General features: G+C 40.0%; 1 protein-coding gene across 8 annotated transcripts in view; it reads left to right on the forward strand.

Annotated features, from left to right (window-relative positions):
- Positions 1–16,265, forward strand: part of LOC133657800 (mitogen-activated protein kinase kinase kinase kinase 3-like) — a 103,966-nt gene that overhangs the window by 36,131 nt on the left and 51,570 nt on the right. For all 8 annotated transcript variants that reach the window (XM_062059540.1, XM_062059541.1, XM_062059546.1 and 5 more), the window contains exons 2-10: positions 9,482–9,539; positions 9,620–9,710; positions 11,534–11,598; positions 11,717–11,772; positions 12,577–12,624; positions 12,903–12,945; positions 13,039–13,111; positions 13,277–13,408; positions 13,746–13,808. In XM_062059540.1, the coding sequence (XP_061915524.1) occupies positions 9,482–9,539; positions 9,620–9,710; positions 11,534–11,598; positions 11,717–11,772; positions 12,577–12,624; positions 12,903–12,945; positions 13,039–13,111; positions 13,277–13,408; positions 13,746–13,808 (629 nt within the window). The remainder of the gene's footprint in view (positions 1–9,481; positions 9,540–9,619; positions 9,711–11,533; positions 11,599–11,716; positions 11,773–12,576; positions 12,625–12,902; positions 12,946–13,038; positions 13,112–13,276; positions 13,409–13,745; positions 13,809–16,265) is intronic.

Genomic DNA, 16,265 nt, shown 5'->3' on the forward strand with positions numbered 1-16,265 from the left:
TGTCTGAATGTGAGTGTGAATGGTTGTCTATCTGTGATAGCCGTGTGATGAAGTGACGTCTTGTCCAGGGTAGGGCTGCACGATGAATCGAAGTCGAATAGACATCAAGGTTTTTAATTAGTGCGGTAAGAGGCTGATGTTTTTTTTTTCCCTCCGCCGTCACTGGAGTTTGAGTGACAGACAATGATTGTTCATATGTCAGCACCTGTGCGTGTTTATTTAACAGTAGAATTACCTGAACTGAGTGACCCATCTTTTCAGTCATTCACAATCTTTGTCTCGGCTAGGACTAGAGCGGGGCTCCGCCGCCAACACTCTCACAGTGTAGAGAGCCTAGTGACTCGCCAGTAAGAAGTGCCGTAAAGTAACACAAATTAGTTAAAATCGGATGGGCTATATAAGCCCATCAACAAGGACGAACGAGCGAGAAAGCCAGGATCACGTGATGGCATTAAACAAAACGACAACGTCCAACCTAATTTTTCCAACTGGGGAAAAAAGCTCTTTTAGGTTGTTGATTATCTAATTAGGTAAAGTTTTTACTTACAGAAATAGGTCTATTTTATTTTTTGTTTATTTATTTCAAATAACAATTTATATATCTTCCAATTGCAAAACAATGGTAAACAATTCTACTGTAATGAAAAATTAAAGTATATATCCTTTCAAATGGTTACTTGCATTAATATATATATTATGATAACAATACAAAAATAAACACTGTATAGTTTTTTATCAATTATTCAGTTTAAAGGCCTACTGAAACCCACTACTACCGACCACGCAGTCTGATAGTTTATATATCAATGATGAAATCTTAACATTATAACACATGCCAATACGGCCGGGTTAATTTATAAAGTGACATTTTAAATTTGCCGCTAAACTTCCGGTTCGAAACGCCTCTGAGGATGACGTATGCGCGTGACGTAGCCCGGGGAACACGGGTATGCCTTCCACATTGAAGCCGATACGAAAAAGCTCTGTTTTCATTTCATAATTCCACAGTATTCTGGACATCTGTGTTCGTGAATCTGTTGCAATCATGTTCATTGCATTATGGAGAAAGAAGCTGAGCAAGCAAAGAAGAAAGTTGTCGGTGCGAAATGGACGTATTTTTCGAACGTAGTCAGCAACAACAGTACACAGCCGGCGCTTCTTTGTTTACATTCCCGAAAGATGCAGTCAAGATGGAAGAACTCGGATAACAGAGACTCTAACCAGGAGGACTTTTGACTTTGATACACAGACGCCTGTAGAGAACTGGGACAACACAGACTCTTACCAGGATTACTTTGATTTGGATGACAAAGACGCAGACGTGCTACTGTGAGTATGCAGCTTTGGCTTCTAAACATTTGATCGCTTGACCGTATGTGCGCAACTTTTTTTTGCGTATGTACGTAACTTTTTTTAAATATATAAGCTTTATGAACCTTGGGTTAGGTGAACGGTCTTTTGGGCTGAGTGATTGTGTGTGTTGATCAGGTGTTTGAATTGTATTGGCGTGTTCTATGGCGCTAGGAGCTAGCATAGGAGCTAGGAGTTAGCATAACAAAGACGTAGGTGTTTTTATGCAGGGTTAATTTGTGTCATATTAAATATAAGCCTGGTTGTGTTGTGGCTAATAGAGTAAATATATGTCTTGTGTTTATTTACTGTTTTAGTCATTCCCAGCTGAATATCAGGTACCGTGAGTATCCAGCCTTGGCTGCTAAACATTTGATAGCTTGACCGTACGTGCGCGTCACGTACGTAACTTTTTAAAAATATATGAGCTTTATGAACCTTGGGTTAGGTGAACGGTCTTTTGGGCTGAGTGATTGTGTGTGTTGATCAGGTGTTTGAATTGTATTGGCGTGTTCTATGGAGCTAGGAGCTAGCATAGGAGCTAGGAGCTAGCATAACAAACACGCAGGTGTTTTTATGCAGGATTAATTTGTGGCATATTAAATATAAGCCTGGTTGTGTTGTGGCTAATAGAGTATATATATGTCTTGTGTTTATTTACTGTTGTAGTCATTCCCAGCTGAATATCAGGTCACCCCCGGCTCTCACAGCATCTTCCCTATCTGAATAGCTTCAACTCCCCACTAGTCCTTCACTTGCACTTTACTCAACCACAAATCTTTCATCCTCGCTCAAATTAATGGGGAAATTGTCGCTTTCTCGGTCCGAATCTCTCTCACTTCATGCGGCCATCATTGTAAACAATAGGGAACTTTGCGTATATGTTCAACTGACTACGTCACGCTACTTCCGGTAGGGGCAAGCCTTTTTTTTATCAGATACCAAAAGTTGCAATCTTTATCGTCGTTGTTCTATACTAAATCCTTTCAGCAAAAATATGGCAATATCGCGAAATGATCAAGTATGACACATAGAATAGATCTGCTATCCCCGTTTAAATAAAAAAAATTCATTTCAGTAGGCCTTTAAAAGCATGATGTAGACAAAAGGTCTGTGTCTTTCTGTATAAACCCAAGTATTTTTTTAAAGTAAATTATTGCATATTGTTGTAATGTGTGGCACTTTTAAACAAGAATATATTGACAGTCTAAAACTATGCTTTTGTGTATAAGAATTTGTGTATGCTTTATAATCCGATTAGTCGACTAATTGTTAAGATAGTCGACTATCAAAATAGTCAGTTGCAGCCCTATGTGCAACCCTACAAGGTTTGTCTATTTTACTAAGTACAAACAAAATAAATCGAAATCCGACATCTATAGTTGACTGATGGCTGGCAGAGCTCTGGGGTGTAATTTATGAGATGTAGTGAAGCCTGCTTTATTACAAAGTGGTAAGTGCATACACGGCTCATCTAAAAAGTATATTTTTCATATTAGGGGACCTTTTAAAGGCCTACTGAAATTTTTTTTTTAAATTTAAACTTCGATAGCAGATCCATTCTGTGTCTCATACTTTATCATTTCGCGATATTGCCATATTTTTGCTGAAAGGATTTAGTATAGAACAACGACGATAAAGTTCGCAACTTTTGGTCGCTGATTAAAAAAAGCCTTGCCTGTACCGGAAGTAGCGTGACGTGGCAGGTTGAAAGGCTCCTCACATTTCCCCATTGTTTTCAATGCAGCGAGAGCGATTCGGACCGAGAAAGCGACGATTACCACATTAATTTGAGCGAAGATGAAAGATTCGTGGATGAGGAACGTTAGAGTGAAGGACTAGAGTGCAGTGCAGGGCGTATCTTTTTTTGCTCTGACCGTAACTTAGGTACAAGGTCTCATTGGATTCCACACTCTCTCCTTTTTCTATTGTGGATCACGGATTTGTATTTTAAACCACCTCGGATACTATATCCTCTTGAAAATGAGAGTAGAGAACGCGAAATGGACATTCACAGTGACTTTTATCTCCACGACAATACATCGGTGAAGCACTTTAGCTACGTAGCTAACGTGATAGCATCGTGCTTAACTGCATATAGAAACAAACGAAATAAGCCCCTGACTGGAAGGATAGACAGAAAATCAACAATACTATTAAACCATGGACATGTAGCTACACGGTTAATGCTTTCCAGCCTGGCGAAGGTTAACAATGCTGTTGCTAACGACGCCATTGAAGCTAACTTAGCAACGGGACCTCACAGAGCTATGCTAAAAACATTAGCTATCCACCTACGCCAGCCAGCCCTCATCTGCTCATCAACACCCGTGCTCACCTGCGTTCCAGCGATCGACGGAAGGACGAAGGACTTCACCCGATCATCCGTGCGGTCGGCGGCTAGCGCGTCTGCTATCCAAGTCAAAGTCCTCCTGGTTGTGTTGCTACAGCCAGCCGCTAATACACCGATCCCACCTACAACTTTCTTCTTTGCAGTCTTCATTGTTCATTAAACAAATTGCTAAAGATTCACCAACCCAGACGTCCAGAATATTGTGGAATTTTGAGATGAAAACAGAGCTTCTTTGTATTGGATTCAATGGCGTCCGAATACTTCCGTTTCAATGATTGACGTCACGCGCATACGTCATCATACATAGACGTTTTCAACCGGAAGTTTAGCGGGAAATTTAAAATGTCACTTTATAAGTTAACCCGGCCGTATTGGCATGTGTTGCAATGTTAAGATTTCATCATTGATATATAAACTATCAGACTGCGTGGTCGGTAGTAGTGGGTTTCAGTAGGCCTTTAAGATTTGTTTTACTTTTTCAATTAAGGGTTCCTAGTAAAATGAACTGATTTTGAAAATGAAGGGATTAAGCACAAGTCAGATTAGGCCTTGGCCGATATTCGATAAGTCAAATAATCGACGATAAATGAAAATGAAAGTCTGTAAATTTTCCAGCGTCGATAAATCACTTTTCGTCACGTTTAACGTTCTTTGGATAAAATGATCACACAACCAAATGCCACCGCACCAGTGTGGGAATATTTCAGTTTAAACATTTGGAACAAGCCGGTTTGCCGAAGTTCAAACACTTTGCAAACACTTTGCGTTTGGTGAACAAGCCAGGTCAGTGTAAACAGTGCAAAGTGGTGTGCGCTCCCAGAAAGTGTGGTTAAATACATCACCAAAGACATGCTGCCATGTAATACTGTTATAAAAATAGCAATTTTTAAAAAGTGCTGTCATGTCATGTCGGTGTTCCTCCCTCGAAATCGGCCAAACTTAATTTTGTTTTCGAATGAGCTGTTAATACATCTGTTTAAACTGTAGTGTTTATATTGTTACTCTGCACTTTTGTTTAAGAACGTTTTAACTTGATTGTCAGTTAAGTAATGTACAACTCTACCTCCGTTTGTCAATACTTTATTTAGCTATTTAATTTAATAGTTTGTGTGTCTTTGAGCCCCTCCCCATCCCCTCTTTAATATAGTTTATTGCTTTTGGTTGTATTTTCAGCCCTTTGAGACACTTGTGATTTAGGGCTATATAAATAAACATTGATTGATTGATTGATTGAAGTGAACATTTTTGCTGACAAAGTATATTTTATAGTTATTATTTATTTATTTATTTTTATTTCGAACATGTAAACAAATACAATGTGATACATCATATAATTACATATGTTCATTTCTCTTTACAACATGTTCGAAAAGGAGTAGAAAGAAGCAAAGCTTATTTTACCCGACCCATTTTCCAAGTCATAGCAATTACTAACATATTTGTTCACTTCCTGTTGTAGTCTTGGAATCGTAACAACATTTACACCAATGAATACAACCGTTCTCTTAATAGTTAAGCCAGTCATGGTTCACATATGGAATAAATATCTAATTTTCAACGAAGTTCAATTTAATTTGGAGATTTAAACTTTTTCATTCCAATTACAATGTTAAAATACACAAGAAATACAAGTTTATTGCATTTGAAAAGATATGCATGCATTAGTATTATGTATTATTACATCAATGGTTCATTTGGTCTCATAAAAATAATGGCAATAATATCGTTTATCTGCAATAATTCGTTGGTCAATATATCGTGAAGCAAAATGGATTATTGGCCCAGGCCTAAGTCAGATGTCGGACTCGTGTATTGTTACGCTGCAAATGTTGGACAATTGTTCTTGGGTATTCCCTCTCAGTGGATGACCATGGCGGCTCGGCCATTTTCTCTGTGCGTGTGCGTGTGCGTGTGCGTGTGCGTGTGCGTGTGTGTGTGTGTGTGACTGAGAGAATATATTGTAAAATTCTGTAATTGTATAACAGCAGTCATAAAGAGTCAAACCCAATACAGAATGACAAAACAAAGACTGCCCCTTCACTTAAGCCCATATGATTAAACTCAAGAAAAAGCAAAGGGAGAATCGAAGCGTGACACCAAACACACACTCAACACGGTATCAGCGCGGCCAATCAATTGGACTCATTCAAGTGTGTCTTGTTGCCTCTTAACGGCTGAATGAGTCATCACTCGTCTGTCTGCAGACTGAAGACACTGCTGTGTCTCTCTGCTCTCTTCACTCCCCTGTGGACGTCTCTTTGTGTCTCCTCCCTCCTGCCACGGCTTTGTTATGTACTGTGCTGCGTTGTTGTACTGCTCTGTGTTGTGTTGTTGTCTTCCCCTGCTCTGCGCTCTTCGCCTCAATAGGAGACACGGCTCTTAGCAATCTTGCTAGACAAAACCTCAAACGGGGGTTTTATGCTTTCCAAATGTTGAAAAATGTCCTCGTGTTGACATTTTAAGTCGCATTTAGGCAGGCAATGCACGTCTTTTATCAGAAAGTGTCTTTTTCTGGCTTCTTCCACTACAAGGTTTCACCTCAGATGCACGCCTCAAATAATAAAACCCGCAGAACACGGTGTGAAATGTCACGGCCCGTCGTTTACCCGCTGTTGGCTAAATACGCAGGCGAGGCCGCAGTCAGGATGCGGGTGCATGGGGGTGTGTTTTTAAGGACCGTACATATTTTTATGTTGGTGTCGAGGTGGGTGTGTTATCAGACACCTTCCAAGTGTCTGATTCCTGAAAGGAAGGGTACTCTTAATGCCTAAACCATGGGTATCATGGCCAATTGCTCAAATCCATAAGGTTCTAAATCAATTAATCACGATTCAATTTGATTTTACATGTAAATATTGAAAATGTCTCGTCTGTTACAATATACAATTAGGGTTTCCCCCCAATTGCCCAGATAATAATAATAATAATGTATTAGATTTTATATCGCACTTTTCTATTGTTAAATACTCAAAGCGCTCACAGAGAAGTGGGAACCCATCATTCTTTCACACTTGGTTATACCACCGCCACAGTGGGGACGTGGCTAGGGGCGTGGTGTTATGATGTCATCACATTATTTGCTATGATGCATATATTTTCTTTAAAAAGGCTAAAAAAATGTAAACAAATCGATCGTCGGCACGGTGGAGCATTATTAATTATAGCATTTACATATATTTTTCTTACATAATATCTTTTAGCTCTATTTTTAAATTGTTGCTGCTTATTGTACAATGTACTTTGTTGTTCCTTTTGGTCACTCTTTGTTTATCAAAAACGACTGGCAACACATCTAGCATCATTTTCTGGTGTTATTGTAGACTGTACTTATTAGAGATGCGCGGATAGGCAATTATTTCATCCGCAACCGCATCACAAAAGTCGTCATCCACCCGCCATCCACCCGAACCAACATTTTATCAAGACCACAACCGCCCGCCACCCACCCATTGTTATATATCTAATATAGACGATGCAAGGCATTAGTGAGGTTAGAAAGCTTTTGCCTGTTAAAGAAAGGAGACTGATCCAATGCAGCAGAGACATTCAATGCGTGCCACGCATTAATATCTCTTGGCCACGCATTAGAGGCTTAGAGATATTAATGCGTGATAATATTATTTATCATTATTATAATATTATTGTCATTTCCATTAAGAAAGTGTTGACTATTATTGTTATTTTTTTCCCTGGTCTTTAGTATTCCCTTTTTTAGTTTGTCGCGTACCACGTTTGCTGCCGGCGTTGCCATCTTTTAATTTTTTTCTTCTTCTTCTGTTGTGATGTGTTGTGGTGTGCTGTGTCACGCCAAATTTATTCCCCCTACAAACCCTCCCCCCACCCCCCATTTACTTCCGTGGTCATGTTTCCTCTTACGTCATTGACAGCGATCGATAGCACTTCCGCTTTGACTGCCCGTCGCTGGAAGGATACTTCGTCTTTGACAGCTGCTGGAATCTGAAGAAATCGATTATTGTTTTTTTTTGTACAGGCGCGAAACAGGACAGTCGCGTGCCGGTTAAGGACCCCCGGCAACTTTGTGATTTTATTGGACGCAGCCCCGGAAGTGTAGGGGGGGGGGGGGATTTGGCGTGACAGCTGCAGCAGTGCCTGATGAATAATCGCCTGTTTCAAAGAGTGCTGCTCGTTTTTCGTATGTGGGTAACAACATTTAACTATGTATATATATTTCCGAATTGGTTCAACCGCCACCTGCCCGAATCTATTTAAAATCTTTTTTTTTCGTCATGCATCCGCCCGACCCGCGGATTATCCGCGGACTCCGCGGTTGTGTCCGCAAACCAAACCGCGCATCTCTAGTACTTATGTTTAGAGACTCTTTATTTCTGCTGCTCCGTGTCGGTGAAGAAAAGCGAGAGAGCCTGACGGCAAACTTGCTTCGCGCTCCTGGGAGCCTTTCTCTCCTTAAAAGCCGCCAGTGTCCTCCTAAAGTTTGAAGATCGCTGTCCGCGGGTATATCCCATATACATTAAAAAACGTCCACATCGCGGACATGCTGCCTCCAATCCAGACAACCCCAAGCGCTGTTCCGTACGTCTTTCTTTGGCCGCCAATAAACAGAAAACTACTGTTTTCTGTTTATTTGTTACTGACTGTGCCAGGACACCTCTGCCTCTGTTTCATATTATGTTGCTGGTAAATAATATGGTTGTAGTAGTAGGCTAAGGTTAAATTATTTAGTATGCACTAATTAAAGGGGCAGAGCTTTGAGACATGTTAGCTTTTATATTTTACAAGATGTATTTTTTGTAAGAACCACAATTAATAAATATATTTCAGTGAATAACTTATTGTTCAAATCTGTATATAAATATGTACGTAAAGTGTTGTAATTATATTGTAAAATGGATGGAAGGATAGATGTACGTTTAAAACAAAACTGTTATTATTAATTAGTAAGTATACATTTTTTGAGCCTTTTTAGAGAAAATCAAATTATTGTAGTAAATTATGCAAATTATTCGATGATGTCAGGGTGACCACGCCCATAGCCACGCCCCCACCGCCTCAGGTATCTTGGCAGTTTATGGGAAACACTGCAAGCTTTACCCATTTTTTTTCTCATAACATATTGTCTATTTTTAGTTAAGTGTAGGTCCAGATCCATAGTCCTTTGCAATCTTTTAATTAAATTGTATTTTTAAATAACCGCAAGTATCGCCCAGGTCAGACTTGAAACCGCTGGCCCAAATGGTAACAATAATCTTGGTAATGGAAGTAACATTGGAAAGAATGTTTAAATCTGCGATAAATTCGTTGACTGTCATGCGCTTTTTATGCAGCCATGCTTGCGCCCTAAGTGAGCAATTCACATTTCCTCTCACAGGATCATCTTTTATTCATGTGCGTTTCATAGAGAAACTCCTTTTCCCCGTCAGTGTTGCTGTGGCCAGATGTAAACACAGCTTCCTATTTATAGAAAATCTGCCCCAGTATCCTGCCAATATGCGGATTTTCCAAGAACTCCTGGCTTTTCAGGAATGCGCCCCGTCTCCATTCCCTGTCCATGTTGACATCGCAGTATGTCAAAGTTGCGCTTAGTGTGATTCAACTTGTGATGGTAGCTGTGAGCGTGCATCCTGTTTAGAGATCTCCTCTATTATTTATGGCTAATATCCTCCGAATATGATGGAACTCAGATGGGGAAAAATCCAATTAGCCTTTCATTTATTGTGATTGATAGCATGCATTTCTAGTACCGCAGGTTTCCAAGACTTTTCCCCCGCTAACCTCTCTTTCGCCTCCTCCTTCCTCCAGGCTCGCAATGTAAACACAGGGGAGCTGGCTGCTATCAAAGTCATCAAACTGGAGCCAGGTGAGCATTCGTCTTCCGTCATTCAGTTCTTTGACGGGCAAGCTGGCTTTTGGGCCTAAAAGCGCTGCGTTTTGTTCCAGGGGAGGACTTTGCCGTCGTCCAGCAGGAGATTTTGATGATGAAGGACTGTAAACACTCCAACATTGTAGCATACTTTGGCAGTTATCTACGGTAAGTGGGCCCAAACGCACAAACATTATCAAACACACGCAACAGAGAAAATGCTGGAATCACAAGCAATGCGAGATTAAAGAAATGCACAACAAATGCTTCAATCGCACACAAAAAAAAATGCTTCAAGTTCACATAACAAAATGGAACTTAGCCGGTGTACCATAAAGTTAGCCTGGCTATGGCGCACCAGACCTGAAGGATATCCGACAGACATGTTGGCTTTCTGTGTATTGGACATTGTTGGCATGGAAAATTACACTAATTAATACCTAAAGGCAGTCCTGCCGAGTCTGCAACATCTGACGCCATGCGCACAAAAGTTATTAATACTGTAAAATATTATGTGTTAAAGGGGAACAGCACTTTTTTTGAAATTTTGCCTAGCGTTCACAATCATTATTTTTTTTTTTAGAATTTTAAAAAGGATAAAAAAAACGCTTAAAAGATGCAGCTAATGGGAGCCACCATTGTAGCTTCAAGGCCCCCTAAAACAACTTCAAAACGTTTTACATACACACTGCAAATATATATATATATATATATATATAATCAATTCTTCAGCGTATTGATTCCCGTTTCCATAGCAGCGCACAGTCCGACTTCTGGCAACAAATGTGTGTTCCTACGTCCGGATACAAACGCGCGTGTGTATTCTAATGATGCCCGAATCAATAGCAGACAATGAAGACGACTATTTTTGAACAAATGAGGATTCACAACCTTATATTTTTGAAACTGAATATACGGAGGATGAACCACTGCTTGTAGAAGCCAGCACGAAGGAAGGGTGAGACGTTGGAGCAGACGGAAGCCAATAGAGTGAGGTGAAAGTGACTTTGGAACTTGGAGTCATGCTATTTCGACATAAATGGAGTGCTTACACAAATACACCGGAAAAAACGCCCCGGCCAGCTGTACCAAACGCACAACTGTCCACCGAGTGAGTCAGACTTTAATATTGATCATGATACATGCAGCACATCATGCACTACAGTACATACGCTGTCTGGCTAGTTGTGTACAAAAAAAACATGAAATGTGGGCTAATACTTTACAGATACTGTAATATGATTGTTTTTGAGTCAGTACAGATTGGTGTCCTATCACAGGGTTTTGCATTACAAACTCAAACGCGTTTGGTGTTGTCGTAGAAGCTAGTTTATCTCTCGCCGTTGCTAGCGTTTACTTACGATAGAAAACTAGTTCCTCAGTGTTCGCTCTTACAATAACGATGTTGCTACAGCCTGGTTATTATGCAGGTTACGGAACGTAAAAAAAGTATTGGTGATGGTTTTTTAATGCATTTTTAAAGTGGTTTTGAGGTACAATTGATTTGTCCCATTAGCTGCATTGCTAGGCACCAAGAGCTAGCCGATTTTCATGTTAGAATCCAAAAAAAACAACTTTTGTCTTCTTGTCTCGTAAAATTCCAAAAAAAGTGCAGTTGTCTTTTAAGCCTTTAAGCATGGCTATCTTTCAGTTCTGGCGCCTCTGGTAGCCTGGTTAACTTCTTGTTCAGTGAACGTGCAGCATTTTTCTAATGCTGGTCTTTTGGAGGGGTTTGTGTGAGTTTTGGCATTTTCCGTATTTTTTTGCGGTTTCTTTTTTCTCAGTGTTTATGTGATTGCAGCGTTTTCCCGCCGAATGTGTTTGTGGTTTTGGATAATTTCTGTGTTTGGAGTGTTCGGACGTGCTTTGCTGCATGCATTCTTCTGTCAGCCGTTGTGTTAAAAAGGGTAGAGAATAAGATGAAAAAGTTATAAAAAAGCTTGGTACTCGCTGCATCTGAGTGTTGCGTACTTAATGTTGTTTGTCTCCAGGAGGGACAAGTTATGGATCAGCATGGAGTACTGCGGGGGAGGTTCTCTACAGGACATCTACCATGGTGAAACACACACTCTTATATACACACACACTCCACATTCTGCTCAGCTGTGATTATTGTTTACAAGTTCACAATGTCTGGTTCTTTCTCTCGTCTTCTGTCTGTGTCATCGCCGCAGTAACTGGACCACTGTTAGAGTCTCAGATAGCCTACATGTCACGGGAGACCCTGCAGGTAGAGTACCCTGTATACAATTTCAACTTACACATAAAAATTATCATCACTAGGGATGGGTACCGTTCACATTTCAACCGATATGGTACCAATCTTTGGTACTTCTTTGTGTGTGTTAATAAATAATGTTAAAAAAAATAAATTTTATTGCCACATTTAAAAATGAGTTGTTATACCTTGTTTTGTTGTCATCATATTATCATTTGCAAGTACAACATTAGGTTGCCATTACAGTTGCAAGTCCAAGACGTTTGATGGCAGTAGTGTAAATTGTTTTTTGTTGCTCTGTTAAAGGTGTTAATACTTAAATATTGTACTAATTACACACCATATGTTTGATTGTATTGTGCATCTTGGTTATAGTTTTCATTAACACATTTGCAGGTGTTGAAATTGCCATGTAAAATCACTAATGTTAATCAGTAGCATATCAACAGAAAAGCCAATGTATATTAGCACCAAACTAGCGCATTTTGAGAAAAGTAGAGCATTACTTTACTTACGCTGGAGTGTTTTTTGACTGAATTGATTTGTTGGTATTTAATATTTGCAACATTACGTAGAGGTGCTTTGGCTGCGTCTGCTCTGTGCTGCTGGAGTGATCGCCAAGTGTCAAAGTGCAAAGACTGAGTCGGCAACCGGGCGTGATGTCACGCGAAAACATGCGTAACATGGCACCATTGGATTTTACATGAATTGGTGGATTGGGTACCCATCTCTAACTATCACAGGGCTCTTTATAATGAATTAATTCACACTTATTGATGCCAATATATGACAGTCTTTGTGCAATTGTGTTTTCAGGGTTTATACTATCTTCACAATAAAGGCAAAATGCACAGAGACATCAAGGTGAGCTTCAGGAAACTTTTATATGTTGCAGGTTATAAGACTGATTGCAATGTTTTACAGCAGTTTATTCAGAAGAAGTGCAGAAGTACATGTTAGGTAACACAATGGGCACAAACCAAGTTGTGGAGACAGTGCACTGTTGTGTCCGCAGTGTCCAAAAAGCGGCTGAACTCAGTCACAAAGCAAACGAGGCATACAGACTGCGCCTCTCAAGTTAATTGGACTTGACGCGAGCTTGTTTTGTGTTGTCTTCTGACGTGCATTTCTGCCTCCAACAGGGCGCCAACATCCTGCTGACCGACAACGGCTATGTGAAACTAGGTGAAAGGAACTTTCTTTACTCTTTTATTTTTGTCATTCCTTCTCCATTTGTAATCAGCTTTTCCCCCCCTCTGCTCGCTGTTCTGCCAATAGCCGACTTTGGTGTGTCAGCGCAGATCACAGCCACTTTGGCCAAGAGGAAGTCGTTCATTGGAACGCCATACTGGTGAGTTGATGATGCACATATGCAGACATATATCCTTGAAGGCAACAGGATGGAGGAATTTGGGCAAAAAGTTGCTGAATGTTGTGTTTTCTAAAACCATAAGGATTTCTAATGCTTTGTGATGAAAGGGAGCGTGTGTTTCACTGTCTGCGCTTTCTCGCACAGGATGGCTCCAGAGGTGGCAGCAGTGGAGAGGAAAGGGGGTTACAACCAGCTGTGTGACATCTGGGCTGTGGGCATCACAGCAATAGAGCTGGCCGAACTGCAGCCGCCCATGTTTGAACTCCATCCCATGAGGTGTGTGTGTGTGTGTGTGTGTGTGTGTGTGTGTGTGTGTGTGTGTGTGTGTGTGTGTGTGTGTGTGTGTGTGTGTGTGTGTGTGTGTGTGTGTGTGTGTGTGTGTGTGTGTGTGTGTGTGTGTGTGTGTGTGTGTGTGTGTGTGTGTGTGTGTGTGTGTGTGTGTGTGTGTGTGTGTGTGTGTGTGTGTGTGTGTGTGTGTGTGGATAAAACACCGCAGTTTAAAACATTGAGTATATTGCTGTGAGTTAATGTGGATGGTCTTTAGATGATACAAAGAAGAAACTCTCCCAGTTTCCATCAATTTATTTTATTTCCATCTCCTCTCCGTCCACAGGGCTCTTTTCTTAATGACAAAGAGTAATTTCCAGCCGCCAAAGTTAAAAGACAAGGCAAAGTGGTAAGGTGTTCCTATTTATTTATGGCTGTGTCCACAGGAAGAAAAACATTTATGAAGTAACACGTCCTCCTCCATCCACATAAAAACACATTCACTAGATGTTATGTACATTTTGGCCAATCAAAAGCCTGAGAAAGCAGCCACTGCTGGACATAGAATAGAATAGAATGTATCTTTATTGTCATTGTACATTGTACAACGAAATTGTATGCAAAACTAATTTAGTGCAAATTCATAATAACACATAAAAACATAAGAACATAGATAAATAGATAAAAATACATAAAATACATTAAAAAATAAAAAATCTGCAGTATATCAGGGGTCCTTAATTAAATTTGGATTGGTGGGAATTGTTGAAAAAACAAAAAGGCTAACTAATGCGTTATACATATATTTAAAGGCTAAGAGTCTGATATGCTAAGATCCAAATAGCACGCGCTAGACAGTGTGTGCAAAAAATAAAATAGCATGTACGAGGAGTGGGCGTGATCTACCAAGACTGCGTGTGCAAATGAAACGTGGTGCAGACCGCCTTATTAAGTGAGGATTTTGCATGCCTATGGAGCTTTTACCACGGAGACACTTGATAATTTTTCGCACGTTCATGTTTCCATGCTCCTACCATGTGTGCGCTATGTTGAACCGGCAGCACACATCTATAATCTGTAACACCTTTTCTGAATCGCAATCTAGGCAACAGAAACATATGCACACTGACATTGCTTTTGGTCTCCCCTAGAGGGGGGGGTTACCCACATATGCGGTCCTCTCCAAGGTTTCTCATAGTCATTCACATCGACGTCCCACTAGGGTGAGTTTTTCCTTACCCTTATGTGGGCTCTGTACCGAGGATGTCGTTGTGGCTTGTGCAGCCCTTTGAGACACTTTTAATTTAGGGCTATATGAATAAACATTGATTGATTGATTGACATTTAAAGGGTAATTTCACTTTTTGGGGAATTTCGCCTATAATTCACAATCATATGATATAAATATTTCTAAATGCATTCTAACCCGTAAATAAAAGTCTACTTACAGTGGAGCCAACGGGAGGTCCTCTATTCCACCCATTAAACCCAATAAAAAAACATCCAAGAAGCGCAAACAATACTCCATTTACATTTCATGACTTGAATTTTAACAAGTATTAGTGATATTGTTATTATAAGCGCTAACAGAACTAAAGACAAACTATTTATAGCGGCGGCGTGATCATGAGCTTGTGTGCCAATGTTGACATGATCAACTGATGTGCTGCTTCCTTGTTTCCTTGCTCGTCAGACTTTATTGTAGATCATAAATAATGCCTCTCGCCTGGATGATGAGGACGTATTCCGACAAGTTGGTACACTTTGACAGCCAATTTAGACTCGGAAATTGGCGAGAACGACACAAAAAGGCGCTTGGTTGCACCCCCTTTTCTTTGCGAGGATTTTGAGTCATTCTTCATCTAAATGGTGATATATGAACATTCTAGCAGTTGGCATCGTAGTGACAGAAGACACTGTAAAATAAGTGACGTTTTATTATATTTGTTGGCTCTCATAAAGTTTGCAATGAGTAGTAATCAGTGATGTATTGGGAAGAAAAACAAGGATTGTGATGCGTTTTCGAAATTTTGTGCGTGAGGCTTTGGATCGCATCACCGGTGCATTCGTGCGTCTGGAATGACTTAACTGAAAAATAAATGCACAATGAAAGAAGTCTTTTTATGTAGGAAATATATTGTCGTAATGTATTTCTCAAAAAAAACAAAAAACGAACAACATAAAAAAAAACAGCCAGCAGACACCGAAACGTATCAATTGCATTTACACGTATTTTAATCAGCCCCTTAAGTCATCCAACACCTATAAAATTATAAAAGGAAATTTCTGAGTAGGGGATATGTATAATATTTTTTATTTGTGTCAGTCTAAGATGTTGACACACACATGTAGGACGGAGGATTGTCTGTCCATCTTCTAACTGTGCAGGGCGAGCACCGATCCTGCAGCCGTGTTTGGAACTGTCAGTTTACACGTGCTAAATAAAACGCAAGATAATAATACTGTACTATTAATTTTTATTTTTATCCAAAACAATGCAAAGACTCCTATTCGCAGCATATGTCTATATCTAATTTTATTGTTCTCACCTCTGAATGTGTAGGAAACGTCTCTTCAGAATTCTTGTGCTCCCTCTCTTAATACAGTTTGAAATTGGACATCTACATAACACAGATAACTTTTTTTGGTATAAAAATGTTTTAATTTAGATGTAACTGTAGTTTGTGCACACATGGGGTTAGACTCAAAGACTCAAACAAAAGTGGATTTGGGGCCGCTTCTTTAGCAGCACGCATCTTCTTAGGCTTTCTAAACACCGTCTTAGCAATGCTGGCGTTTCAAGTGGCTAATAAGGCTTGATGTGTAGAAGCGCCATGTTTTTTTCCCCCTCGTTGCGGAATGTTTG

This window comes from Entelurus aequoreus, linkage group LG09 (assembly GCF_033978785.1).
Source record: "Entelurus aequoreus isolate RoL-2023_Sb linkage group LG09, RoL_Eaeq_v1.1, whole genome shotgun sequence".
Taxonomy (NCBI): domain Eukaryota; kingdom Metazoa; phylum Chordata; class Actinopteri; order Syngnathiformes; family Syngnathidae; genus Entelurus; species Entelurus aequoreus.